Source organism: Aphelocoma coerulescens, chromosome 1A (assembly GCF_041296385.1).
Source record: "Aphelocoma coerulescens isolate FSJ_1873_10779 chromosome 1A, UR_Acoe_1.0, whole genome shotgun sequence".
NCBI lineage: Eukaryota > Metazoa > Chordata > Aves > Passeriformes > Corvidae > Aphelocoma > Aphelocoma coerulescens.
In genome coordinates, this window is record NC_091014.1 from 39,758,004 (window position 1) to 39,785,884 (window position 27,881).

The window sequence follows — 27,881 nt, forward strand, 5'->3', positions numbered from 1 at the left end:
CATGGGAGCAGCAGAGGTCACAGAACTGAGCTGGGAGTGTGTGCCACTGTTGGATGCAGTCCTGCTTTTCCATAGGTGTCTTCCTGTGTAAATGCCGGCTGTTAGTGCTCTCCTGCATCCTGTGTGTCACTGGTCCGTGGGATGAGTGACTCGCGTGATGTGGGGGTGGGAGGCAACATTCCTTCTCCAGCAGGGTTAGTCACAGCACGTCCTGCACAGAAGTGCTTTCCCCGACTCACCCGGTGGCCTCAGTGCCATCCCCTGTCCCGGGAGCTCCCTTCTCACGTTTTGCTGGGCTTCTGGGAGTGCTGGGCTTCGTCTGCCTGCCTTGAACTGATTTGGATGCCTGGCAAAGATGACAGTGTTAGAGAAAGCAGTTCATTCCACCTAATTCCACATGAAAAAGGATTAGGGCAGAACAAAGTTTTGAATGGCATTAGTGAAGCAATTGATCCAGTACAGAAACAAGGCAGCTTTCTAAGTATCTGAAACTAGACAGAGCATCAGATACTCATTAGTACCATAAGCTTACAATAAGCTGTGATGAACGCTTCAATTTGCTCAGCAGTGCCAAGGGGGGATGTGGTTGGTTGGTTGGTTTGTTTGTTTAGCTCCAGGCCCTACTTCTTACCCTAAATGCAACTATTCGTCTGTTTATATGTTGTCTTCAGTGGAGATATTTCTGCTTTCTTGTGGTACAGGTAGGGGGAGGCCAAACCCCAGAAATGGGAAATTCTAATTTCATTAGAAATATCCAGCTGAAAACAGATGAATGTGTTTTAATTCCTTTGTCAGGAGAGGAATGTTATTTATTTTTTGCATCAGTATATGCTGCAGTTGGATGTTCTTGAGGGAAGGGAAGATGTTCTTGCCTGTACTTGATGTCATGACATTGACTGTCCTGCTAGTAAACAGATTTACTGAGGCACATTCCTAGCCCTTTGGCTTGAATAGCTAGTAAAAAATTCAGATTTTAGTAGGCTGTTCCTGGCAAAAAGAAAAAAAAGAATTTTTGAATCCCATTTTCTACCTTATGTGGATTTATGACACTTTTCTATCTTAAAAGGAAAAATAGCCAAATAATCCGGGCCGATCTCCTTTCCTATCTCCCAAAATTATTTAAGCCACAACCTTAACATGAAGTGTTCAGTTATTCTGCACATTGATACTATTCAGGTTATTCTGTGATTTTGGGGTTGTTTTCTGCAGTGGTTTTTCTGACCCTGAGTTTTGTCTCTGCTTCTTCTAGGCAGCCCATTTTTCTTTGTATATCATCTCAACAAAAACATTTTTCTCATTCTGCCAGATTTATTTGAATATCTGAAAACCTTACATTTGCTTTTGCTCCTAGCAAAAGTCTATTCCTAGCTGTCTCACCTTATCTCTAAATTTAGATATATCTTCACAGAGAAAACTTAAAAGATATCAACCTTGTCTCTTAAGGGAAAAAGCAGTAATGAAAAATATAAGAATATTTTATGAAAGGATATCTTCTTTCCTAATTGTTTTCTTCCTTAGTTCTCAATATTTGATGTCATATGAAATATTCCCTCCTTATTTTAAGATTTACAACACATCATATAGCAGACCTCCATGAATCAGTGGACTGATTTTAAGGCATCTGTGAAAAGTAGCTGAAAAAACGCTTACAGTAAGTCGGTTTACACTGTTACACAGAAGATAAAACAGTTCTGCAGGAAGATGTTTTGAGGCCATCCAAGTTTTTGACAGCCACTCATGTTCTGGCTTCAAGGCAGAACCATGTACAAGGTCTATCAAGAATATGACAAGAAGTGATGGCAAAAATGATTTTTCATGCACAAAGAGGAGAAGTAATTATAGGGAAATATTTTCTGTCTTTGCCCTCTTCAGGCTGAGGGCAATTTGCTCTTCCAAAGATGAGTGTAGAGAGTAAGATTAAACGGGCATCTTAAAGCTTAAACATGATGATGCTAGAAAGTAGAAGTGTCAGTAAGAGCTTGTAGGTACAGAAAGACAAAAATAGGATACACACTGATTTTGAAAGGTTGCTGTTTAAAGGGACAGAGCACTTCCAATCAGTTTACACAGGAGAGGTGGTTATGGAGGCCCTGCATCTCCTGGATCCCCATGAACTGCTTCAGGGTTTAAGAGAGCATTTCTACTTCAAGGGGCCCATGGGCAGGTTTGGAGTGGAGTAAGCCATGTCTGTCATGGCTCTCTAAAAACTCCACAGTCACAGTGACAGGAGAAAAGACACCAGCTCCTTCCAGCCAGGAACAGAGAGCAGAGTAAAGTGACTTTTTAAATGCTTTCAAGGAACATTGAAAACAGGCAATGGGGGGAAAAACCTAACTCTGTTTGTTGCTTTAAGTCTTTGTTCTACCTCCTGACATTAAGTGAATAAATACACGAAGTTTGTTTAAAAGTGTTTGGGTTTCCCTGCAAATGCTGATTCTGACAGCTTTCCACAAAAAAAGGTTCACTTGTGCCAAAGTCAGATGATCTGGTTAGTTGAAAAAGCAACGTAAGAAACTGAGCAAGCCATAGCTACTTTGAGGTGTTTGCACTGGCTGTTCCCATGAAGGGCACCAAGAGGGATGTGTACATAGATAAGGATTTACACAACTCTACAGGTTGTGCTTCAACATCATGCCTTCCCTGATTTTTGTTGCCTCTCTTCACATGATTTTGCTGTTCATTTAGTTGTTAGATTCTTTGGGAACTCTGCTTATATAGTGTATATTCAAGGACTGGAATATATATAGCTAAAACCATTAGATGATAATCATACTACCTACCTGTGGATTTAAGAAATCTTCTCAATTCTTGGCCTTCTTCCTTGTGTCTTCAGGGTTGATCCATCCTAATGCACACTGTAGGTTTTCTGGTTTTGTGCTTTTTTAAAAAAAGTTTTACCTAGTAAATGCTGAAGGACATGCATGAACCTCTCATGTAAACTGGAATACTCAATAAACTTGTAAATATTTGTTTTGCAAAGAGTGGACAATATGCAAATACCTGTGCATGCTATTGTTTTTAAATAACCTTTGCTTTGCATCAGGTACATTCAGATGGGTTCCTTAGTTTATGGGTACTTTGTTGGTTGAATATTGTCTCAAGGCTGATTATGAAGTATTGTCTTCTGCCCTCTGTACCACTGTGGCTGTTGTGTGATTGGAATTTGGAGCATGCTGACACAATTAATTGAAATATATTGTTATTAATTATTTACAGGAATGTGTTGTACCTCTGAATATCACTGTGAGCATTTTAAATGCCATTTTTAGAATGTAATATTTTTTAATGGCCTACAGTACAAGACACTTTATCATTTGTATGCTAAAATACAGTCTTTTACTGCAGTATTTTCAGACATTTTAGAGTGTTCCTTTGGGATTCAAATCCTGCAAGCTTGTTTGACATGTAACAAAGTCACCTATTTTGCACTGTGGTATAAACAGTTGTTTGTAAGAGAATGCTTCTGTGGATTAGAAGTTGAAGGAATACAGTACATTCATCTACACAATAAATTAGATATACATATATATATATATATATATATAAATTATGGAGAGGTACATTTAATCTATCTAGCTGAGATGGGATTTTTTTTTTTACTGTAAAACCACAAATTAGAGAACCCATTTGTCCACTTTCATTCTTTTTTAATGTATGGAACATCTTTTTTCGGTCAAAGAGACACAGATGAAGCATAAGTAGTTCAGCAGACTCTAGATCAGAGCTTGAGACTTAAAAGAGTTTTACTGCTGTGACTCAAGAGTAATTATTAGGCAGATAATGCCAATACCATTATAACCTGCAACAAGATAATGACAGTAACATAAAATGAAACACTGGTGTAAGTATAGGATTTTATTCCTGATAGTGGAGTAACATTAAACTGTCCAGGGAAGGTGAGAGCAAAGCCATCTGGTGCAAAGTTTGAGAAGCCGCTCTGTGGGACTGAACAACTTGAGAGGTATACCAGTTTCATAAAATTTTAAACTTCACTTTCCACTCCAAGTTGAAGTTCCCAAATGCATAAATTCTTCAGGAAAAAAAAAAAAAAGCATTAGGGTTCTTTATAGTCTCAGGAAGTTCCTCCAAAGCATTTGTCCTTACATTTACATCAAATGAGAGACATTCAGCAAGTGCTATTAAAAAAATGCAATCCTCTGTTATAAGGGACCTTCAAGAACAACTGTAAGAATTTAAGGAAAAACTTGCTTTAAGGACTATTCTGTTCCATACTTATGCACTAAGTAATGTAGGAAATGGTTGGACTTTTAACAAAGGATATCCTTTGTACAGTAATTCCTGAAATATGACCTTCCCTCCTCCCCCAAAGAATTTTTGTTCCTATGACCTATCTCACTTGCATTTTAGGTGTCTATATCTATCATTCTCATCCTCAGAACTCCCACTCAGCAGCTGTCTATTTTGGCAGTGCTCATGTTCCGTCCATAGCCATTCCAGGTTTTTACATTAAGGATCTGTACAGACATGAAATTGTACCTCTGAGAATGCTCAGAAGCTGCGTTGGCTTCACAGAGTAAAGTACCTTGCCAGCAAGGTTTATTTAAAGGGCAGGTGAAATAAGCACCTGCCTACTTTAATAAAATTTACAGCTGGGGAAAAAGCTCTAACACTTGCCAGTGTTTTGGAATGAAATATTTATTATTCATCAAATAAGTATTTCCTTTTTCAATTAAAAATAAAAAAGATAGCATGTTTAATTTATCTTTTTTCTTATGTTATCAGAGAGTTAGGAGGTTAATGGGAAAGGTCAGAAAAAAAAATTTTCTTGTTCTAAAAAAGTAAACTAAATGGAGGGGTGTCAACAGAAGTCCCCAAAGTAATGCTCCATATGCCTGTGAATGATTAAACAGCTGTGTGGGCTGTCCTGGAGTGCCAGCCTTCTCAGAGCTACCTGAGGAGTGACCTACTGGTGCCATTAGTGCCATACAGCACCACAGTCCTGGAAAACAACTGAGCCTGACATGGGATGGGACACAAGGTGGTAGGCAGCTGAATTAGGGACTCATTTGAGAGGAGGCATGATGCTTCTTTTACTGGATCATTTTTGTTTCTTACTTACATTAGTAGAACCAAATACAGAAAGGCTCTTGGAAGGAATGGCTGGAGCACAATCACCTCTGTCCAAAATGAATGCTATAATCTCTAGCCAACAGAGTTATTTGTTTGTGTTTTCAGTGAGTCCCTTTCTTCCTCATCTGCTTCCTGCTCACAACTTCCCAAATCTTGATTTATTTTCTGTATAGTGGTGTGGCTGCAATGACAGTATCCCCTTCCTAATCCTTTACAGAAGCCTTTAGTCCCAAGGGGTGATTGTGTGGGAGGTGGAAGATACGGATTTAATTAAATTTACAGGCAGTGGCCCTTTAAAGTGAGTTAGTCAGTCTTTATCCTTCATTTCTAGTCTGTCATCCAAGAGACACAGTATCACCAGAATGTGTATTTTAAAAGAAAATATAGGACAGTGAATGAAGAGTTGCAGATGTGGAAAGCAGTCCCTTGAGGAAGAGGGCCCTGTGTCCTATGGGCAGTCATGAGGACCCAGAGAACAAACCTCAAACACAAAAGCATCATTTTGTGTCATAAAAGAAGGGAGTTTCATTGTCTTCAGAGGTAAATCATGTGTGAAAAAATTGTGAATCATGAATCACAAATCTTTGGGGCTATTTTGGGGGGTGCTGTGGTCCTATAAAAGGGTGTAGAAGAATCAAAATCTGGTAGAAGACATGGGTGGGAGACTGCAGATTGAACAGTGAATGAAAACCCCCAGGTCACAAACTCTGTGAGACACTGCCTCTTCTCATGTGATGTGTAGCCCAAGCATTCCCTAGAGGCATTTAGGCACCTTTTATGATAGAAAGAAAGGGTGTTCAGAACATTTTTAGTAGGAATCTAGAACCTTTTTCTTTCCATTGTATGATCCTTCGAAATCTGGTTGTGTTACAGAAGGTGTATATGTATATTTCTTTCATTAAGAAATGAGAAAGATTGTAACATTGATTCCCATTTGGGATGAAAAGTCTTCTGTTGTCGGAACTATGATAAGATTATTTTCTCCTCTTTATTGTTTAAGAATATCAACTGACAGAATCTGCTTCACACGTAAAATTAATTGGGCTGGATGATTGTAAATTTAAGTATTATTATAATCAGAATGGACAGGTATTTATTATGGGCAGTACTTTCAGTGGTGATCAAAGGAAAAAAGGGAAATGTCCTGAAGTGCTATCCCAATTGTACCAAGCTGCATTTTTAGTCTTTCAAGTCCTTGAAACACTGCATTTCTTGACTGAAGAAGTGTAAGTGTAGGCTGTCATCTGTGTAAACAAAATTTCATTTTCCTAAGTTCAGATAGGTAGCAAAAGGCAAAGCAGTTGCACACACGACCATTACAACTCTCACACCAAGACCTGTTTTACCAGAGGTTAATAACAGTAAGAGTCTCAGATCACACCACTTGAAATCATTAGCTTACTTAATATTGTTGTGTTACCTATAGCACCTCAGTGGTGTTCTATATATGCACAAAACCATTACTGATATTAAAATCATAGAGTTGGTGAAAAACAACTTTTAAACATCAAAACACAGAGAAAAATTAACCAGGAATTAAAACATATTGTTATAAAATATGTAGCTCAGAAAGCAGTGTATGTTGTTTAGTTTGATTTGTAAAACTATTCTTCAAGATGAGAGGAAATTAGACAATTTAAATTAGTTTTCTAAGCCTCAAAAAGTGCTGAAGACTCTATATTTAAAGTTGCAATCTTACCTGCTACTATTTTCTCACAGAGAAAGAAGAGAACAAATGTATGTCTTAATATTTTTACATTTTTATATATCAGAAATTTGCCTTTCCACACTTAAAAAGAAGTGCTGGCAAAGAGGGTTATTTTGATCCCTGGGCCAAGTTCTTTAATGCCAAATTGTAGTGTGGAAAGAATCTCCCTGTCCAAGTTATAAATCCTTAAAATGAGCTTTGATGGAAAATACGGAGTAGTTTCACAGTGGAATCTTCTCAGCTCCATGTGAGGAGCCCCATTGCTGATTTGCAGAGGCAGGTGTTCACCCAGGAATGGTCTGTTTGATAGCAAGAGTGGCTTTTTGCTTGTGAACAAAAATGAATCAACAAAGCAATAATGGTTTTGTGCTCAAAATTATTTCATGCTTTCTATTGAGGTTGTAGAAGTCTTCTCCATTCATCTGTTTTGTTATACTGGTGAGGTGTAAAGGAAACTTGTTCAAATTCAGTTAATTTTTCCCCTTACAGGAACCTTAACTCTGCATACTGTGGGTTTCTTTATTAAAGTGAATGCAGGACTGGTCATGAAACTTACCCTGGCAGTAACAAGACATTTATGAGACACAAGATTCACACAAATGGGGCCTCTACTATCCTGGATACCCAGAAAAGTAGAAGTATGGCTTTCTTGAAGCACATCTTTGTTTTGTTTTGGTTTTTTTCCATAAGAAGGTGATATTTGAGAGAGCCCAAGTGATAGGAGACTGCCTTTAGAATCACGCTCCTTATCTGAACTAAAATGTTGAAACCTTCTTAGTGGTGTCTCTAGGTGTAACACTTATGCTCACGGGGTAACCCTGGTCTTCTTTACTGTAATAAAATTATCTTAGATACTAGTTTAAATCAATGTTTTATGTAAAAGCTGCATAGAATAATAGGTCCTTCATTTTATTGTATTTTCACTAAATGGATGCTGAAATTTACTTTAAAGATTATATATATATATAAACACACACATATATAGATATATATCGATATCTATATATCTTATCCATATCTATACCTAAGAAGTAGTTCCAGAGTTGTATGAACAAGTATATGGTGTATTTATATCAGAAAGTCTCAAGGTTGACTGCTTTGGAGGATTGTTTTGTGTGGGTGGCACTTAATATTATTGTCTCCTGATAATTCAGGAAGCTCGATGCCAACGTTAATAACTGGGGTGCTGTTGCTCTTCTTGACACGAACTCCTTCCCCACAGCACAAGCCTGTAGAGAAGCAGCTGCCTGTTCAGGGTCCCTGCAGCTTCAGGACGAATATCTGGCTCCTTCCAGTGGCATTTTTTTGCTATTGCACTAGGCTGAAGCCAATAAACAGAACTATATGATTAAACTATCCAGCAAATCAGTATGATTCTTTTCAAAGTATGAAAAAGTAAATTTATTCTATAGAGAGTTGGATTTTTATCTGGGCCAATATAGAAATTACTCAGTGAACCTTACACACAAATACACACACACACAAATATACATTCAAAGAAGCTTATACTGTTACCATCCATCTGGCACAGAAGCATCAGAAGTATTGCCCCTGTGCCATTGGTGAGTGCTGGCCTCAAACATACATGTTAGATTAATTCTGAGAGTTGGGATTTGGGAAGAAATGAGTAGAAAGGGAACACAGTAAACCAGTACTAATGTTACATCAGTGGTTAGATCACAAACTCTAAGTGAAACTTGGAAATATAAAACAGCCCCCTTAAAGTTGGGTAAGTCATCTAAAGTTTGCCAGTGATTGTTGAAGAGTATTGTTTCTACTAATTTTCTTAGCTGGGATTAGTGGAGTTTTGTTTAATTGTGTTTTTATCTGTAAACTTCTGAGTAGTGTTGATGGATATATGCTGCTATTTACAAAATAGAATTGTACCACAGGGATTCTGACATTTTGGTTAATTGGCATGTATGCCTCTAAGTGGTTTCTATTCCTTAACTCATAATTGTTCTCATTTGCTCAGTGGGATTCAGAAGCAGCGTTTGTGGAATGTCATTTAATATTAATTTCATTTTGTTAAATAAAGTGCATTGGTTTCCATCTTGCCTATAAACTAAGTCATTCTAGTTTCATTTTATGGCTATATATTTTTAATTGTGTAAATATTTTTCTTTCTCATGTAATTTGCTTAATGTTACAAAAAGTGCCACCCCCCAGACCCTAGATTTACTTCATAGCAAATGAATTTCAGAGTATTTTCTATAGCCAATTAAATCAAGACATAAATTGAATGGTTGATCTGTCTCTTATGGCAGTCTAAATGTGAACCATTGTTTTCAAAGTTAGCCTTTTTACTTGCTAAGTGGAGGACTGAAACTAATAAATTATTCTTTTGCATCCCAGAGGCATAACCTTCAATAAGAAAATATTAAAAAGGTCAGATCCTGCTTTCAAGTTGAGTTTTCCTTAAGGTACAGGCAGTGGGAAGGAGAAAGGCATCTCTCTGCAATCTGATTTCCTCACCCTGTTCTAACACTAATCAATGTATTACCCAGCTTCTCTTTATAAATACAAACTGCTTCAGGGACACTCCAACACGTGCTTTGCTACCCACAATTTATTAGCCCAGAATAGCTAAGTTGAAATAAAGTTGTGGTCATGCCCTCTCCTCTGGCAAATCCTCTTCACAGGGACTCTGGGACTGTTACATTGGCTTTGTTGGGTATTCAGCATCCAGGGTAGGCCACACACTGGAAAACCTCCCAGGAAATAGATACACAGCCCTTGCAGCCCACTTTGTAGCATACTGGAGAAAAACAGAAACAACTCATCAATCTTGTCTTTTTCAAGTGCAATTTGAAAAAGTGTCCACGGGTGAAAAGCTCTTAAATGCTGTCAACTATCCACATTTGAAGCAGAGTGAAAACATTACACTAGAAAGTCATGTAACCCTTTTATTAAGTTAACAGTTGCATATTTCCACTTTGGCTGACTGTTAAAATTCTAGTCTTGGGGCTATTTAATAGTTTCATATTCCTTTAGTCTATTTTTTGTAAAGAAAAAAAAATATGAAATGTATTGATATAATCCAAACATAAAATAAAAGACAGACTCCTGCTCTGCCAAGAAGTAGCCCTGTATATTGCTGTGAAATATTGCAACCCAGGTAAACTGCTAGCAACATGTTTTATTTTTTAATAGATAAATATTCTTTCAATTTCTCAAACTCTTGTTTGTCACAAGATAAACACTAGAGAAAAATCTGTGAGAAGCTTGCTGTTACCTACAGATTCCTTTTGGGAAATGGAGTTCTTAAAAAGCCTCTTCACCCCCAAAGGTGCTCATGATAGTGAGCATTAGAGGACAGCATTTCAAGTCTGCCACGCTAATGAATGAGGATGCAGTTGTCTCCTACAGAATATTTCAAAGGACAAGTGATGAGAACTGGATTCTGTCTGTTAATTCCACATATCTTTTTCATTTAGTGGAAAAAATATTAAAATATTTTTGAAAATTAACCTATGCTGCTAAATGGCATGGAAATCTGTCAAGGTCTTAGTGTACCTCAATTGGCAGCAACTGCTGTTCTCCCTCAGCAGTAGCACTGGCACATAAGGGAGTGACAGAGGCATATGGAAAGCCATCTTCTCAGTAGCAACAGGAGACCATTTTCAGAGCTGAGATTCTATATTCTGTAGCAAACAAAAAAAAAAAATATATCAAGGATCCAAATTCTTGGAATATGCATTTTCCCACCAAGCATTTTTATAAAACTACCAGATATAAAAGCTCAGAGAAGAAATTATTTTAAACTCAGCATACCTGGGATGTATTCCCACCTGTTTGCCCTTGAGTGAGCCACATCAAAAAGCAAGCCTTTATGCCTCAGTTTCCTCACGTCTACAGTAATAATAAATAGAAGGGGTGATCTCATTTATGTCTGGAAAGCATGTTGAGCTGATCCAGTTAAAGACACTGACAAAGTGTCATGCATTATTATTGCATTAAGCTGACTGCACTTCTGAAACCCATCTGACATTTCCCACTTGGCACTGATTGTGGGCAGTAACATTTCTGCATTAGTTTTACAGAGGACGCTTTATATCACTGCCTGATGTGTATTACATGATTTATGGTTTAACATTTTCTAAAAAGGCAGTAACCTGTGAGATCCTCTCTCTTCTTCACTTCATTAAGCTACCGCATTACCAAGTGTTATGCTTCATTACGGATCCTGCCAAGCAGCTCTACTGTTCTCCTTATAGCTACATGTGAAGTATCGAGGTGAAGTTCATAACTATATTTGGGTATCAGGGTTGATTTCCTCTACTCCGTTGAAGGTTAGCATGACGAGCAGTTGAGGAATGCTGGGGGAAACCGCCGTTAACATGAGCAGCCTGTGCCCGGGCTCGGACTGTCCTGCTGAATCCCGTTCCGTGTTGCGAGCAGTTAAATCACCAGGCTTGGCAGGGGGCTCGGACCACACAAACACAGCATCAGGTCTGTTCCGTTATCGCGCTGCTGAGCCCGGTGCTCCGCCTGGCAGATAACAGCGGCTGTCCCGTCCGCTGCCAGCAGTCACATCTAGCGCTGGAGCGGAACCCTCCCGCTCAGACGTGCCTGTAAAGCAGGGTGGTAGGAGAGGAAGCCTGGGGAGGAAATGAGTAAGTCAGCAACCCGGCCCAGTGTGTGGCTGTAGCGCAGGGTTACTGGAGCAGTGAAGAGGGGAGGAAGTGTTGCAACAGCTAACTCTCATGTCTGTGTTTCTCTCTGAAACAGCCTCATTATAGAAACATCCAACATAAGAGGATTTTGGGGAAACATTGCTGCGCAATTAATGCAAGATGTCATGATGTATTGCTAGTTCTGAGAAGAGGGGGAGCATGCACAGCTCCTCCTTAGAGCTACTCTGCACCCAGTGGAAGGGGAGCACTCATAAAAGGCAGACTTGCATGAAGTTACTGATTTTTTATCTTCTGTTCTGAGTTTTCTCCTTTGATAGCTGAGTATTGTGAATGATGCACACTGGAGCTTTCCATTTTCCCAAGGACTTAAAGATAAAACTTATGAGATGCATTGATACTTAAAAGCTGTGAAGGGGGGAGTCTATTTCTCATTATATTACATCAGAATATTTAGTGTAAAAAGATTATAGCGGCATGTGTGCATTCTTACAATTTAATGTGTCTATCTACATGCTTTTCATTTTTTACAAGACTCCTGACCAATTGGGTCCCCAGAAGAATGAGATGAATGAGAAAGGCATCCTATGGGGAAGGGGGGAAACAGAAGCAAGTGGTATTTCCTACAGAAAGAGAGGAAATAAAACGGGACATTCCGTTGCCAACTGGGTGTTGGTTTGCTATATTGTCTCCATCAATAAATCTTTGCCTTCCTGATGTTTTTAGAATACATCTGAAGTGAAAAGACTCCTTTTTTAACACCACCTCCTTCCAGTACTGTTTTTGTACCACTGCATGACTATCAATTGCTGACCATCAGAAAAATTTTGGTATGGTGTGGATAATCAGCCTTTGCTTACAAAACACTGTTTGCATTCTTTATGCTTATCACTTTTAAATTAATGAGAAAAGAGAATTATGAAGGCCGTGGATGGATTGGTGAAGTCCATTCTTTGAATACTAGACACTTGCAAAGCAGCTGCTGTACTGAAATTTCCTTGTCTGCTTAGTGGGAGGATAGTTCAAATTGTAGTCAGAATTAGGACTGATACACCCGATTATGTGAGGGTGTGACAAATGAAAAAGGAAATGCCTGGTATTTTTATTTGTAACATGAAACTAACCTAAAATAATACTAGTGGTATTAAATTTTGTATGTTCCAGTGGATCAGTTTCATTGGAATACAGAAAATAGTTCTGCTTGTATTAATAGAGAGTATTTTTGAAACATTACTTTAAAAGAATGACTGAAGTTGAAATAGTAGTAGTAGGGAATATATGATGATATGGGTGTGGTATGTGTCTTTTATCATCATGGTTTCATATTATTTTAAATATGTGTTCATACAATCCTTATAAAGACCCCCCATTTCACTCTATATGATTATACAGTTGAAGAAACACTTTCTTAGCTACAGTCTGCTTTAAAATAAAACATTTTAATGGAGCCTTTTATGTTACTCAGCTGTAACAGGGAAAAAAGAATATGAAATCAGTGAAAACACAGGGGACTCAAGTGGACTTCTGGGTGTAGCAGGGAGATGAAGGGCCCCATTTAACAGTAGCATCCTTTGACTATGGGAGAGTGAATCCACTTCCACAGTTTAATTCTGTGGAGTTATTTAAAGTTCTAAAGCTATCAAGAAAGCTATGGCAAATCAACTGGTGATCCATCTGCAAGAATATGGGAAGAAATAGAGTAGACCAAACAAGTTTTATTTTTCTCTCTTTCAATAAAGAGGTTGAAAATCTGTGGCAAAGGCACTCAGGTAGCGAAGGAGTCCTTAGCAGGTGAACATGGACTAAGTAGTGATACTTTTGTGGGGTGAAAAGCAGATGGTGGTTCTCTGGGTTGGGCTCTGGGCTGGGAATTGCATCTGTTTTCCCACCCTGGCTCTGCCACAGATTTCCTTGATGAAATAAGCAAGTAAACGGCTTTGGCCTCTGTTTCTCTCCTCACAAAATGGGATTCTGACCCCTTCCTTTCCCAAGGGTCTATGAGGTTAGATAAAAGGATGTTTATAAAGTAAGTTGGTTTTGTTTTGTTTTGGTTTTTTTTATGAAAAAGGTGCAGTTTCAACATTTTCAAACAATATTCTCAGCAGAGAACAATTCTTAGTTATTTTATTTACTCACATGGTGGTGCTGTAATTCATATGTGCTTTCTCTCAGTGGTATCATCCCACGACAGTGGGAGGTTTGGGAGGTTCTATACAAGTCCTGCTTTCTGGAGTGAGGAAAGAGGTCACAGACACCCTGCAAAAGGGAGCCAGGGTTGGCTGCCAAGGGCCACGGATACCCTCCTGCTGTGTGACACCCCTTGCCAATCTCCATTAGCATGGGCTCCCTCTGCTTGCTGGGACACCCCAGTATGGTGTGAGAAGCTCTTGGGGGGCACTCTCCTTCAGTGTAAAGAGGAAAGTGTCTGTTCCTCTTCTCCCACCTTAAGTGAACCTGGTTCTGCTTGTGTGTGTGCTGGGGGTGTTACCAAATACTCTGTGTACATACGCACCTTATGAAATGCCTTCCACCTCTCTCTTGACGCTCCTCTCCTCCCTTATTTTGGAGGATGTCATTCAGCTTGTCCTTTTCAATCTTTTGTTGATAACTGCCATTTTTTGTTGCTAAGTGTTTGGTGGTGCTCAATCTCACCATTCCCCAATCCTCTTTAGGCAAAGAAAGGGCACAGCATATTTCCAGAATATCTATAATCCCTGTGATACTGTGCTCTCAGTCTCCTCTGTGCACATTAAAGCACTTTGAAGTGCAGGCAAGGGGACAAACGACCTGTCCCTGGGCAGTGGGACACAGTGATTACTGCATAAAGTGTTACAGAGGCATCACTGGGCACAGGAACACCAGCAACACCCCAATTAATCCTTAGCCAAACACAGGCACATATCTCTGCTATCACTTTCTCTTAGGCAGCCCCAGAGTATGAACATTATTGGTGGGGCATGCGTGGAGGTAGAAGTGTGGTGGGAGGTGGAATTGTAGATGTGATTGATTTATGACAGGAGTTTCCTTTACAGTCATAAGGGGAATTTTGCTCGGTCACAGCAAGTTTGAACCTTCATGAAACAGCCTGAATCATTTGAAGCTAAAATAAAACAGAGGATGGCAGGGGGAGGGGCATGGCCGTTAGGAAAAAAAAAAAAAAAAGTCAAAAAGCACATTAAAATTGTTTCCCTTGGTGCTGACTTCTTAAATGGGAATGTGTTCCAGAATAGTTCTGCTATGTAAGCCAACATTTGTTTTAAGACTTTTTATTGTCTTTTTTCCTCTCTTTCCCTTCTTCCCCTTGCCCTCCTGCTCTGCTTTGCAGATTTACACTGACTGGGCTAACCACTACCTAGCAAAATCTGGCCACAAGCGGTTGATCAAGGATTTGCAACAGGACATTGCAGATGGAGTTCTGCTAGCAGAAATCATCCAGATCATCGGTAAGACCAGGGCTGAGGGAAGCACTGCGAGCTGACTCCTTGCATGGGGGAATATATAATTCAAGCTGAATGTATTTAACAATAAGATGAACCCTGAATAATACAATTTGACTGGGTCCATATGTCTCTGATATTTGTGTGGTTCATCCTTCTCTTAATTAAAAAATATGTTTATGTGAGCATGTTTGGAAGTTGCTGTTTAACCATACTTTAAATGGCCAGAACTGTATCTTACACACTTTGAATTGTCAGAAATGAATGCTCCATTAAACCATATGTCTCCCATGTGTGCATTTTGTTAGCTGGAGTGGCTCATACTTTCTGGGATTCCTTGAAACTGTATCCTGACCCTGCAAAGACAATTGTGGAAGATTTCATGTCAGCAGTTATTTTGCAGGGGCTGAAGAATTAGCAGCGACCTCCTTCGCACTTCCCCCTTTGCATGATTTGGCATATGGAAGCAACTGCTGCTAACAAGAGTGTTGTTACTGTATGACTGAGCTGTACTTAGAAAGGAGCTCTCTGTCAACAAAACCCTCTGCATTTTATTGCTGTGCCTTTTCTGCTTTTTTTTGGATTTTTTTTTTCCTGTTTTGATTTTTAGGTTTCTGGGTTTGTTTTTTTTTCTTTTCTTTTTTTTTTTTTTTTGACCAGGGGTTGGAAAGTTTTATCTCATTGTTTACTTTTGCTTTTCCCCTCACTGTTTTTGTTTAGCAAATGAAAAGGTTGAAGATATCAATGGCTGTCCACGGAGCCAGTCTCAAATGGTAAGAATAAAATACATTTTTAGTTTGTGTTGGCACCACTGTACCTTCCTAAAATGCTTTCTAATAAGGATTTATATAAAATATGAATATTCTGTCCCAATTTTACCATAAAGTTCTAATTCTCATACAGTGTTCCTGATACTTTTTTCCACACATTCTTAGTGGTTTTCACTTTATTTCTGTGCTAACTTTGGATCTTGAGATAACTTGACAGCAAAATTTCATCACTTCTAATTAATCCAGAACTGCCTTATCAGACCTGTTCTTCTGATGATCCAAATAATTTCATTTAGCTTCATTTTAAGGGCAGTAAATCCAAGAATAAATTATTAAGTGGAGTCTTTGTGTCTGGAAAACTGGTTTGATGAACAACACTTGCCAAATTGTTTTTAAATATAAATAGCCTTTTGGATTGTCCACTGTGAAGTCCAGCTAGATGAACTGACTCCAAGACTTTCAGAAATAGCACTTTAGTCATATAGCTCTCTGAGCTATAGCTGGCAGCTGTCTAAAGACTTTTTAATACTCTCAGACAAGAAGCATTTAGTTACTGTGATTCATATGGAGTCTTATTAATCTTTTACTGTGTTTGTGGCTAGTCAACTACCACATAAGATGATACCTCCTTAGAAGACTGTGAAAGTGACAGACACAAAATCTGAGCCTCAGTAAAATCACCATACATTTATTGAATTATTTGCAATTCAAGTCATATTCTCCCATGCTGAGGTCTTTGCCTTTCTGTTCACATTCAAATAATATATAAATAAGGTGCATGGTTGTATAGCTGGCAAGGATTTTGCAGTATAGTGATTTGGATGAGACTGCATAATAGCAAACTGCTGAAACTGGGTTTAAAAATGGCAAAAAAATAGAAAAGAAAATGCATTTGTTCCGTGCATTTTTTAATGGTGGAAGGTGCAGCTTTTCTTTGCAAAGTGTCAAGAGGTAAGGGGAAAGTTCTTGAGTCCTAGTGAAGTTAATAATGGGGTCTTTTGGTTCTTACTGTTCAAAAAATGTGCAGGTTTAGAATAAGTTTTTTCTCTGACTTTCAGACTTTTTGAAACAGTCAATAGAAAGAATGTACGTAATTTCCTTAATAAGAGTTATTATTTTAATTACTCATATTACAGCAGCACCTAGTGGCTCTGGCTGAGAACTTCGGGAACTCCAGCATGGAACTCTAATATTACAGATCAAGAGATAATCACTCTCTACTTTAATCACGTTAAAACTTGCCATTCCAGACAGGCAAGACAAACAAGGAGAGACAAAAGCACAGTAAAGTGGCGTGATTTCCCAAGGTTATGTAAGTGGTTAGTGGCCATCGAGGATTGCTTAGGGACCCACCGCTCATTGTCTATCGAGCTTCATTGCCATGAGAGAAAGACAAGCTGCAGAGAGAACTATTCACTCTAGCAATATTTGCATCTCCAAAACAACACTGTTGTACGTCCTCTGTTGCACTTCTATGTGGCATAGGGATTCTGGATTTCATCTCTGGCTCCATGCAGCTATGGGGAAAACATGGTCAGTGCATGCCCATGCTGCAGCAGTACTTGTGGCTCTCTTTGTGTTCATCTTTCTCCTCCCATAACCCCATCTCTCAGCTCAGCCAGGCCAAAGAATTTGTCCCATGTGCTCTGGGTCTCAAACCAGGTGCTTTGAGAAGTCATACATCAGTGTTTGCACAGCGACTAAAGTGTCGCATTTAGCCACTTTATAATAATATCTGTATTTATCCTTCTTTTGAAACAATCTCTTTACTGAATTGCTTTTTCCCTACAGACTGATCAAATCATTTTCCTGTCTTTTCACATACTGGTTCTGTACTGCTGATTTCTAAAATGAGTTAGGAAATTTAAAATGAAGTTAAAGTAGTTCAAACGTGTCAGTTTTTGTTTCAGAGCATCTCAGAGACTCCAGGTTTTGAACCTGTTCTCCATTTGTTTCCTTTGGGCTGTGCACTGGTCTAACCTAACCAAAGACACAATTTTACCAGATTTTCAGGTAATTTTCCTTGGCAGTGCTCAATTTTGCTAGCCCACTCAGCAGTAGGGCTAGTAGCCCACTAATGGTAGGGCTATTCTCTTCTCCTTATAGCAGTGGACTCTGAAGGTGTTTGTAATATACAGAGGGAAAAAATATAACAGTGGTTGAAGCTAGTTTGAATGTTGTATGTTTGACATACACTAGTATGTAGCAATATGTCCTGTCAGAATTTGCCAGAACATCAACCATCAAACCAGCAACAGTCAAAATATTCTCATAACATTTGTTAGCCATTCATTCACCACTTTCATTTTAAAATTTTTAGTTAATAAACCTCAAGAATCCCACTACCTTCTTCTTGCACATATGTTTTCATAATCCTTGCTCTCATAACTTGCAATTAAGGGGAAATGTTTTCTCTATTAATCTGCCATTTGATACCCTTTCCAGAAGGCCCTTGATACCCATTTTCAGGAGGTCTAAGATATTTTATTAGTTTTAAAAAAGCTAGGGAGCACTGACATGGATTGTCTGCTGCTGGAAATACTTAATATTCTCTGTGGATGATATTGATAGTGGTTCATAATTAATCACTACCAATATTCCCAAGTTCTGTTCCACTCACAATTTGGTTTTCCTCTTGCCAATGGCATCATCTTTCAAGTGATTTTTGAGGCATCTCAATTCAGCTGTTACCTTAAATTGTAAACATATTTTAATGTTTATTTTAAATGTATATAAAATGCTTGGGGGTTAGTTTTTCTTTAGTTCTATTGCAATGTGTTACACTCTATGCTCATTTTGGCATTGATATATAAAATACTTGCAGACAAGGTGAATTGGCTCCATAGGTCCAAGTTCATAAAAATTAAAACCTGTGAAACTCAGCAGCACCCAGTTTCTGCATAGTTACCTTTACCAGGATTCTTGTGGCTTTCATTATGCTCACCCATTTGATGTTGCACACAGAACTTGAGAACCTGAGATGTACTGGGAGAAAAAGTTTTTCATATTCTAATCTCAGAAGCTTAAATAAATGAAATTTGTAAGAGAATTAGAGAGGTTTATTTGTTTGCTGGGTAAGTCTACTGTGGTGTAAAGATTTTGGTATTTCTAAGGAATTGTTAGTGTAAAGATTTTGGTATTTCTAAGGAATTGTTTTCATAAATATAATAAGGATTTAAACCTATGTGTATTACAACATATGTCGTCTGTCCACAGTGTCATGTAGAGTCTTGCCTATTTTTTCTTTACAGCTATTCTTTCAAGGAGCAATATGGAACTTCATCTATTTTTTCATCATCTCTTTGAATCCCTTCAGTGGAAAACAATGCCACAATAATTTCTATAGTTTCCTTGTATGAATTATTCCATAAGTCTATCAATTAAGGACATTTCATATCACCTTTATTTAGAAAATAATGGGATTTCAAGGGTTTACCTTTTGGTAAAATCTGAAGCTAATTCCTTTCTGCCTCTTTATAACCCGTTTGCTTCTTTAATTTCTGTTCCAAGTTCCCCCATCATTAGGAAAAGCAGGATAGAGTCCTGGGTAGAAAATATCTTATAAAGCTTTTATCTAATTGTTCAAAGAGAAAGCATGTAGGGTGTGTTTTTTTTCTTCCTGAACAAATTATAAATATAGTGGAAAACCTCCAGTGTTTTGGCTTTTAACACATCACATCAGGCATACAGTAAGCATACAGAGCATACCAATTCAATCCATCCTGGGGTAGTTGGAGAAAATGCAAGAGAATCAAAAGGTGTTGGACTGAAAATCCTTTAATGGTGACATTTGCAGTGTTGTCACTAGCAAATTTTACAAAAATCATTTTTCTATTCTTTTCTCATGAAGTTTACAGTGCTGTCAGCAGGATAAACAGTAAAATAAATTCAAAGTTGACAAAAATTTTTTGTTTACTGCTCTTCAAGTTGATTTTTTTCCTTCAGAGACTGATGCTGCCTTAATAGGTGTTTTTTCTTAGAATTAGCTCTTGCTACTTCCCACAAGAACTGTTTCTGCCAATACACATCTAGGTACAAAAGCATCCTTGATTTTTCTTGGTAGCAGGGGTTTTCTCATAGTTATGATAAGGCTGGAAAGACCTTTCTTATTAAAGAGTCTCCTAGTGTAGTATGCATTTCATTAAGACTATTTTTTATTTTGTCAATCTGATCTTTGGCACACTTTTCTACCAATTTATACAACCAAAGGTATGTGTCAAAGGTAATTTTTATGGTTTATAATACAAATACGCTGTGGTCCCAGCAGCCAGAACCCAGCACACAGCAATGAGCTTTTTCTTTTCATCAGCATTGTTATTGCAGTTTTCCTTCAGATACTTCCCCACCTCAGCTGGATTCTGAATTTGTTCAGGGGGGAAGTTCCAAGCTACTGGGTCAGAAAACTGCTTCAGGGTCTGGCCTGTGTCCTCCCATACCCCACACAACTTAGGATTTTCCTCAACTGGGGCAGGTGTCTGGGCAACCCCTCTGGAAATCTCAGCCCTTATTTTAGACAAGCTGGAGACTACATAGAGAAACCCTGCTAGATAACATAATAAGAAAATGGTATCTTTGACATCCAGGGGAAACTGGACACTTTCAAAAGGTGATGTGTCAGATCTGAAGGGGAAGAAGGAGATGAAGGGCTGGGAATTATCATCCCCTGCTTTTCCCCTAACAAACTGGGTGTAACTGCTAATACATTCCAAAAGAAAACTACCGAGGCCAGAATGGAAAAACAACATGACATTCACGTTCTCAATGGTTTCCACTACGTCAGCCAAACTTCGCGAGATCAGTAACACCAGGTATATCAAAATGGCAGTCCTGATTCTTACTCCTGACTTACAAAAGGTGTAAGCCAGGGACCTGACTGCCCATAGCTGTGGACATGTACTTATTGCTAGGTTCCACAGAAGAATTGTTAAATCAAACAGCATGGTGATGTCTTATTGCTGCACCTCAATACAAAAGTGATTCAAAGCAAAATGTTTTGGGGTTTTTTTGTGCTTTCACGTGCCCCTTAAGTAAAAATACAGGTCTTGTTCATCCTGGAAATCAGGGAGTTGAGAAGAGGTGTTGGAGCTGTAGAACACTGCCAAATTGATAAGAATCTTTAGTAAAAAGCTTTAGTTATCAATGCTACCACTAATTTTGTGTGAGCAGCAGTGTATCTGATAAAAGTGGGAATTGGTGTGACTATGTTTAGAACTAGTAAGATAATTTCTACAACATAGTACTTTATTTTGTTAATAATGCCTTTAAAAAGATGCTAACAAATTAAAAATGTTTTGTAAAAAAGACAGAAGAATGCCAAAAAAGTTGCTTTATTCTATGAGACTGAAGAAAATTGTGTACATTAACAAGAGGAAGGCAGAGTAGGTCAATCAGTCCCTGCTTAACCAGGGAGCTTTTTCTGTGAGAGAGAAAGTTAAAGTGTGTGAAGCCTAAAGATGAAGTAGGACAAAGTTACCATATATATACTGGTAGACACTGCTTTGTAACTTACTGGGCTAGATGTGCTCCATAGTGTTCTTGTAGTCCCACAGAAGCCCATGGGGGCTCCATCTCTACTTCTTTGCTTGGGTTTTTCTCTGGAGGAGGACAAAGTTGCAAGAAAATGGGGTGCATGCAGATCTCTTCTTAACAGGGAGGCAGCCTGTGGGCAGGACAAATAGGTGGAAACTACAACTGCTAAATGTGCCACATGTGTCCTTCAGACTTCCTCTGACATGGATGTGCTGGGCAGACACTGTGGAGCAACATCCATCCGTGTCCAGCAACGTCAATATCCAAGCATGATGTTCTGTGTCTAAAAATTATTTGTGAAAAACTGGGTAATTGTGTCTAAAGTAAGCATTGAGAGTTCTACTAAGGTTCATGAATTCCTTGTGAAAATGTGTGTGGTATGGCTGTGTGTAGCTCTTTGAGGAATGGGAAGCCTGAAAATACCACTCCTGTGTTCACTGTCAAGTGGGCCCACATGTGACCTCTTCCTGCCTGCACAGTTTTGAACTGTATAAGAATCTCCTGGCTTTGCTGGTGCAGTTGTTGGTGAATTTGGCTGTATGGATTCAAGATACACTTTCTGTGCTTTGGAGCAGCTCCAGGTGAGCCTTCCATGCAAGTGTGACAGATTGAAATATATACAGAAATTCAGCTGGGTGAAGAAATATGGTCTCTTGGGAAACTGGGAGTTCAATCTGTGTTTTGAAAACTAGTCCCAGCTCCTTTAATGCGCAGGCCAGTTTCTTCCTCCAGTGACACCTATATGACCCCTTTTGACATCTGTATGACCCCCTTTTTTTTAAATTCGGACCATATTGTCCACACTTTCGTGCAGCCTCAAGCCATCTTGTTGTCCAGCTGGGAATTTCATGAGGACATTTTGCCCTCATCGTAGATGAGCCTGTCCCCAAATGTTAGCAAGCTCCTGACAATTGCATTTCTTCCTTGGACTTCTTAAGTGGTGGCAGAAGCATCATACTACCCATTCCCTGGGAAAATTGGGTCATGGTAATACGCATCGTAATATATTCTTCGGTGTCCCACCTCACAAACATTAACCTACTGGTTAATTACACATTTCTGAATCCAGCTCTTGTGGTTTGGCAGAATAAAGTCTTGTGCAATTAGGTTTTGGGGAGAACTGTGGGTAAAATACACATTAGAGCCACACTGGTAACAAATACTTCTTTTCACCATCTCTTCTCTCGTACCTTGCAACACTGGCAGCTCCAGGTGGAAGTGCGGACAAGGCTGACATAGCTCCATTATGAAAGATATAAGCGGGTAATTTTCTGTGAGGGAAATGACACTCCTCAACCTGATTCAGATTTCCCATTTTTTGATTACACTTTCAAATAGGCCCGTATCTATTTTTACTTAACTAGCTGTGCTTTGTGAGTTTCTTCACTAGGTAGGTGATTTACATTCAACTTTTAACCTTTCTGGGATTCCCAGAACCCAAGGGCCTGATACTGTCATAGCCAGGAGCATGTCCTAACTAGCCTTCTGAAGATGCTTTCTTGGACAAGTACTCTCAGTTCCTAGGTAGGTTCAGGGTGTGATCTTCCTTTTAAGAACCAATCCCATTCCCACATCCTTCTCCAGTGACTGTCCTCAGCTGTTTGAGGGAAGACTTTCTTGGATGTGTTTGACACATCCAGACACTTGCAATCCACTATTCAGTATACAATGTACAAGATGGCTTCAAAGCATGTGCAATTTGTTTGGCATTCAGTGAGTGTTGAAGCCAACTATCATTGAAGTCTCCCATATTTAAAACTCTTGCATCATGAATGATTGCAGGACAAAATTTTAGAAGCTGAACTTCAGGATTGTAGTTTCCTTCTTTGTTTTAGACATTTAGGAAAACAAAAAAAGCCATTTTATAAACTCGTACACCTTGCTCATGCCTTTTTTTATGTAATTCTCTGTGCCATAGAAATTTAAGATTTCTCTGGCTAAAAGCAATGCATGTAGATATATCTACAGTGAAAATATGCACATAGATTGAAGTTTGTTTGGGTTTTTTTGCAGATGATATTAACTTGACATTATGACTAGACTAAAAATGAAAATGAGAATATCAAGACTATAGACATGTGTAACGTCAAAAGAAAAAAGATAAAGGGAATAATGAGGGTCTATCTAAGTATACATTTTGGGAATAATTGTGAATATATGAATGGAGAGAATAAAGAAAGGAAAGAACAATTTCTGTAAGGGCAAGGTTAAAGGTCTTAACGGTGGTTGAATCTCAAGGATGTAGATGTTTGAATTCTTGTTTCAAGTTTTGCTGAAATGAGATTATTAATATTATTAACACAGCCAATTTGAGTAAGATGAGAGGCAAACTGGTTTAATATAGAACTGGAAGAGGAGGAATTCCAACTGCTGCTGTGAACAAACCCTAAAATTTCCAGAAACTCAAGAAATTTAAGAGAAAATATAGATGGGATGACAGTTGGACAGACAGTTGCCTTTTTGTGGTAAACCAAGCATATTTTTACTCTGAGAGAACAAGGAAGCTGAGGAAAGGATGGAAGAACTGCTGCAAGTGTGAGATTAGTAAAGAATAAAGAATGGAAGACTTCATTCATCCTGCCTAAGAATGTTACTGTCTTAGAAAGGGAGGAGAAGGCAACAAAATCATCTCTTTTTTTGATATGGTTTGATTCTAGTTTGCTTTTTTGTGAGACCTCTTTATTCTGCACTGAAACAAGCAATTCTCTTTACATTTAGAACATTAAATTTGAGAACATTAAAAGGACCACAAGATTTATAACAATCTTTCTTCACAGAACAGCTCAGAGTTACTCACTATTATCAGGCACTGATATACATATTCCCCTGAGTCACTCACATTTGACTGTCTGAAGTCATAAAAGAAAATGGCACAGGAACACATCCTGAGTGTTATTTTACTAGGCTAGAAGTACATTATTCATGAAGTATAAATTGTGCACTGTTATTAGCCTTTTTGTTTACACTTACAAATCCTTTGTGTTACTACTGTGTAGAAACATATGAGAATAACTCATCTAGATGTTAATGAAATAATCATGTCTTGAAAAGTACATATATTGTGATGAATACTTACACAGACTCCATGAAATCTACTGCGTCATTAGGTTATGGTTGGGTTTGCTTGGTTAGGACTGGAATTAGGGTTATGCACATTTTGCTTCTGTAGACCAAGACTACCAAACACTACAAGATCTTTTTATTCCTTAAAGTCAACTGTTTTCCCTCACACACTGCTTTCCTTCTCCCTCTCCCCCCTGCAATTCTTTGGAACTCACCTCCCTTCAATCTCTATCTGGAATATGCCACTAATGCTACTGAGATATGACCATCTCACCCATCTGTCTCTTCTCCCCATCCCTCAACTGTGTTTGTCAGGAACCTCAATTGATCAAAACTTGATTTAAACTGTATTGGGAGGACATGCAGAGATTAAATGCTGCAGTGTGCTTGAAAACTAATGGGTGATGTACAGTGTGAAGTATTTATTGTTTGAAGAGATGCAGTTTACAGTCACTCCATTTCACCCATCTGTAATTAGCTTTCCATGCTCTTCTATTTTTAGTTGGGTTTTCTGTGGTGGGGTTCCCCCCCCCGAAATGTCATGTGAACATTCCCTGAAGTTTTGGAATTGAACTAATATATATTAGCAATACACATGCTTACACAAAGAGGTGAGGAATAAATGGCCTTGAAACCTCCAATAATAGCAATGCACTGAAAAGTCATAACATAAACGTGCAGTTAAAATATATACCCAAAAATTGACTATGACATTCATTCTAGAAAGCACCTGTGGTTATAAGACATTAACAGATTTTTCCCAGACAGCAGCAACAGATTCCAGTAAATGTGTGCTTTATGATGGTGTATTTTTATCATCTTCTATAGGGAGAGTATGTTATAAATACTAGGAATGTCTAGAATGTTTACTGGATTTAAAAATAGAGAAGAAAGTGCATGATATTTTGCTGAACAGCAAAAAGGCATATTTAAGCTGAACAAGAAAATAAACAATGTATCTGAAGTGGTTTTATTTTACAGTATAACCAAACAAGGCTTTCTGGTAATGCTGAGATTTTGTCAGCTTTCTAGATTTTTTCAAATGTCTGATTATTTTGGAACTGTGGCAAAATGCCAGTTCTCTTATAGTTACAGTTGGGGACTTCTATTTAAAGATTTTCTAACCACTCCCACTTCTGCTTAGACTTTTGTAATTTTGAGTGCTGTATGTTATTTAGAAAAGGTTATTGTTCTGTGTCTGTTGAGTTTCCTTGGAGAGGTAGACTTTTTGCAAAAGAACATTTCTTAACACTGAGGTGAAGTCCCCAGGCCTTTCACTCATCCTTCTTCCTAAAATAATCTGCCACTGCCTCTCTTGACAATGGAGAATTCTCCAGCTTCAGTAACAGCAAGTCTCTTGAGAAACAATGTGCGCGTGTGTTTTGGTGTTTGCCTCACACACGTGGTCATGAATCTGTGTCCAGTACCTTGTGCTGTTTTCTTTGAAATCTCAGTGATTTTACACACTTCCAAAGGTATTTAAGCCACTCTACCTCTCATGTGTGAAGGAAAGTTTGTGGGAGCTTTCAAATTCTTGGAATTTTTGTATTACCTGGGCATCTGTGAGAGCATGAGATGGCCACTCTTCTACAGATTTTCCAGAACTACTATCTCTGTTCCTTAGACTGAGTCCAGATTAAGTTTAGAAAAGAGCTACTAGACAGATTTTGAGAATTAAGCATCAACATCTGCAAGCAATAAATGAGGGCACACACCAAGTGTGAGTATCATCAGCTTTCACTTGGTTGGGCTGGGAAATGCAACTACTGGCAAGATGTTTTTATGGAGATACAGGAACTGTGCAGTGGTCCATAAAATGCTGTCTGTGGTGTAATGTGTAAAGCAGCAGAGGGTGCCAGAAATCAACAAGTTGTGGCTTCCATTGTAATTAAAGGAACTAGCAATGTTAAGGTGGGACAGGGACATTGTGAGTTTAGCTGCAGAAGGGAAGAAAGAAGACACCTTTCTTGTAATTTTAACCACTTACTTATGTTTAAAATTAAAGTAAACACTGTCCAACAAATGATCAAGCTTTTGGATGTATTGTGTGGTGCATTATGCCTAGGTGACTGTGCTGGTGACTGCCTAGGTGACTGACTGTGCTGTACATCTTTTAGCCACTGTACATACCTGGTATTTAAAAGCTTGGCCTTAAAGCAAAGAGACTACAAGACATGAGAATAATAAAGTAACACGGAATGTCTTAGCAATCTAGTGTGTTAATTACAGACTAATGTGGCAACAAAAACTATCCTGTCTTACCACATTTAAAATTGTGATGTACATTAAAAAGTCTTGACAACCTCCCCTGCTCTCCTGTTAGAAAGTAAAATAACAAAAATTTGTTACATAAAAAAAAATCGAGTTTTTTTGGCAGTACTGCCTTACTTCCAGAATATAATACAATTACAGTGTTAGAAAAGGAAGAGAAAGAATGAAAGTAGGTGCATACTGAAACAACTGTGATCTGTCCAGATGTATGTTCTCACTCTGCCCTTGATCTTTGCTGGAACAGAAGCTGCCTACATCTGCTGCAGCTTAGTGTTAGCCTGTTTCATGGAAAGAATGCCAAATCTGCTTGATTTTACAGTGTCTTTTACATATTCACCATTTTGGAGTTCCTTGACTTTTATGCACACTGACCCGCCTAACCTTGTGCTTTTATTTGCCTGTAATTATATTCAAAGAACAAACTCCTCTTTGAACCCTGCTGCAAATCCCTTCCACTTACAGCCTCTCCCCAGTGTGCTGTTGCTGGCACACATGAATAGCACACAGCAGTGGTCCATCAGGTCAATATTGCCTCTCTGAGAATGACAATGTGAGGGGTGGCTTAAAAAGAGCAATTGACCCTGGCATTTTTATTCCTTCATTCTCCTCCTTTTACCCCAGTATCTGAAGTTACTGTGTTAGGGAGTTAGAATGTACTTCTTTGCCTGCTCCTCCAGTGTATATTTATGCACTAGTGTTGCAATCACCATAAATTCCATGAAATATCAAAATGAAACATGCTGTGTTTGTCAGGAAAAGTCTCGTGTCCCTCACGATCATGGGCACAGCCATGGGACAAGATGGAGAGTAGTCATGGTTCTTTCACTCATCAAAATAACAGCTCCACCAGCCTTCTCCTGCTGTCAAGTGCCACTCTGAAGTGGCACCAGATAGCATGAGGCACCTGAAATTCTGTGTTAGTAAAGATTTTGACAAACTTTGAACTGGACTTAAATACTAGTGTTAGCTCTAAATATAAACTCTATTACACCTGGTGACCCTATTATAGGCAGTGCTACTAAGGTAGAGATGGGTAAATTGGCTTAAATTAACTTTAGAACAAGTATCACAAATACTGCTCATTTCAACAGCATTAACTAATCCCTTTTCATGTAAAGGCTGTTGATGAAGTTAATTAAAATATTAACACAGTCTCCTGATTTTATTTTTTTTATGTAACTTGTCTGTTTAAATCCACTATGACCTGAAATTTAATACATAAATAGTTAGAATACAGTACAACCATTTTTGTTTCAGCAGAAATAAATAGTATAAATAGAAATACAGTAATCTATTTGGCAGCTCTCAGATGTGCAGGACTTATTTAAAACACTCCTAGTCTGAGCAGTCTGCTGACCGTATGATCAATAGACGACCA

General features: G+C 38.5%; 1 protein-coding gene across 5 annotated transcripts in view; it reads left to right on the plus strand.

The window, feature by feature from the left end:
* Window positions 1–27,881, plus strand: part of NAV3 (neuron navigator 3) — a 484,909-nt gene that overhangs the window by 284,317 nt on the left and 172,711 nt on the right. For all 5 annotated transcript variants that reach the window (XM_068999468.1, XM_068999461.1, XM_068999483.1 and 2 more), the window contains 2 exons: window positions 14,759–14,876; window positions 15,591–15,643. In XM_068999468.1, coding sequence (XP_068855569.1) covers window positions 14,759–14,876; window positions 15,591–15,643 — 171 coding nt within the window. The remainder of the gene's footprint in view (window positions 1–14,758; window positions 14,877–15,590; window positions 15,644–27,881) is intronic.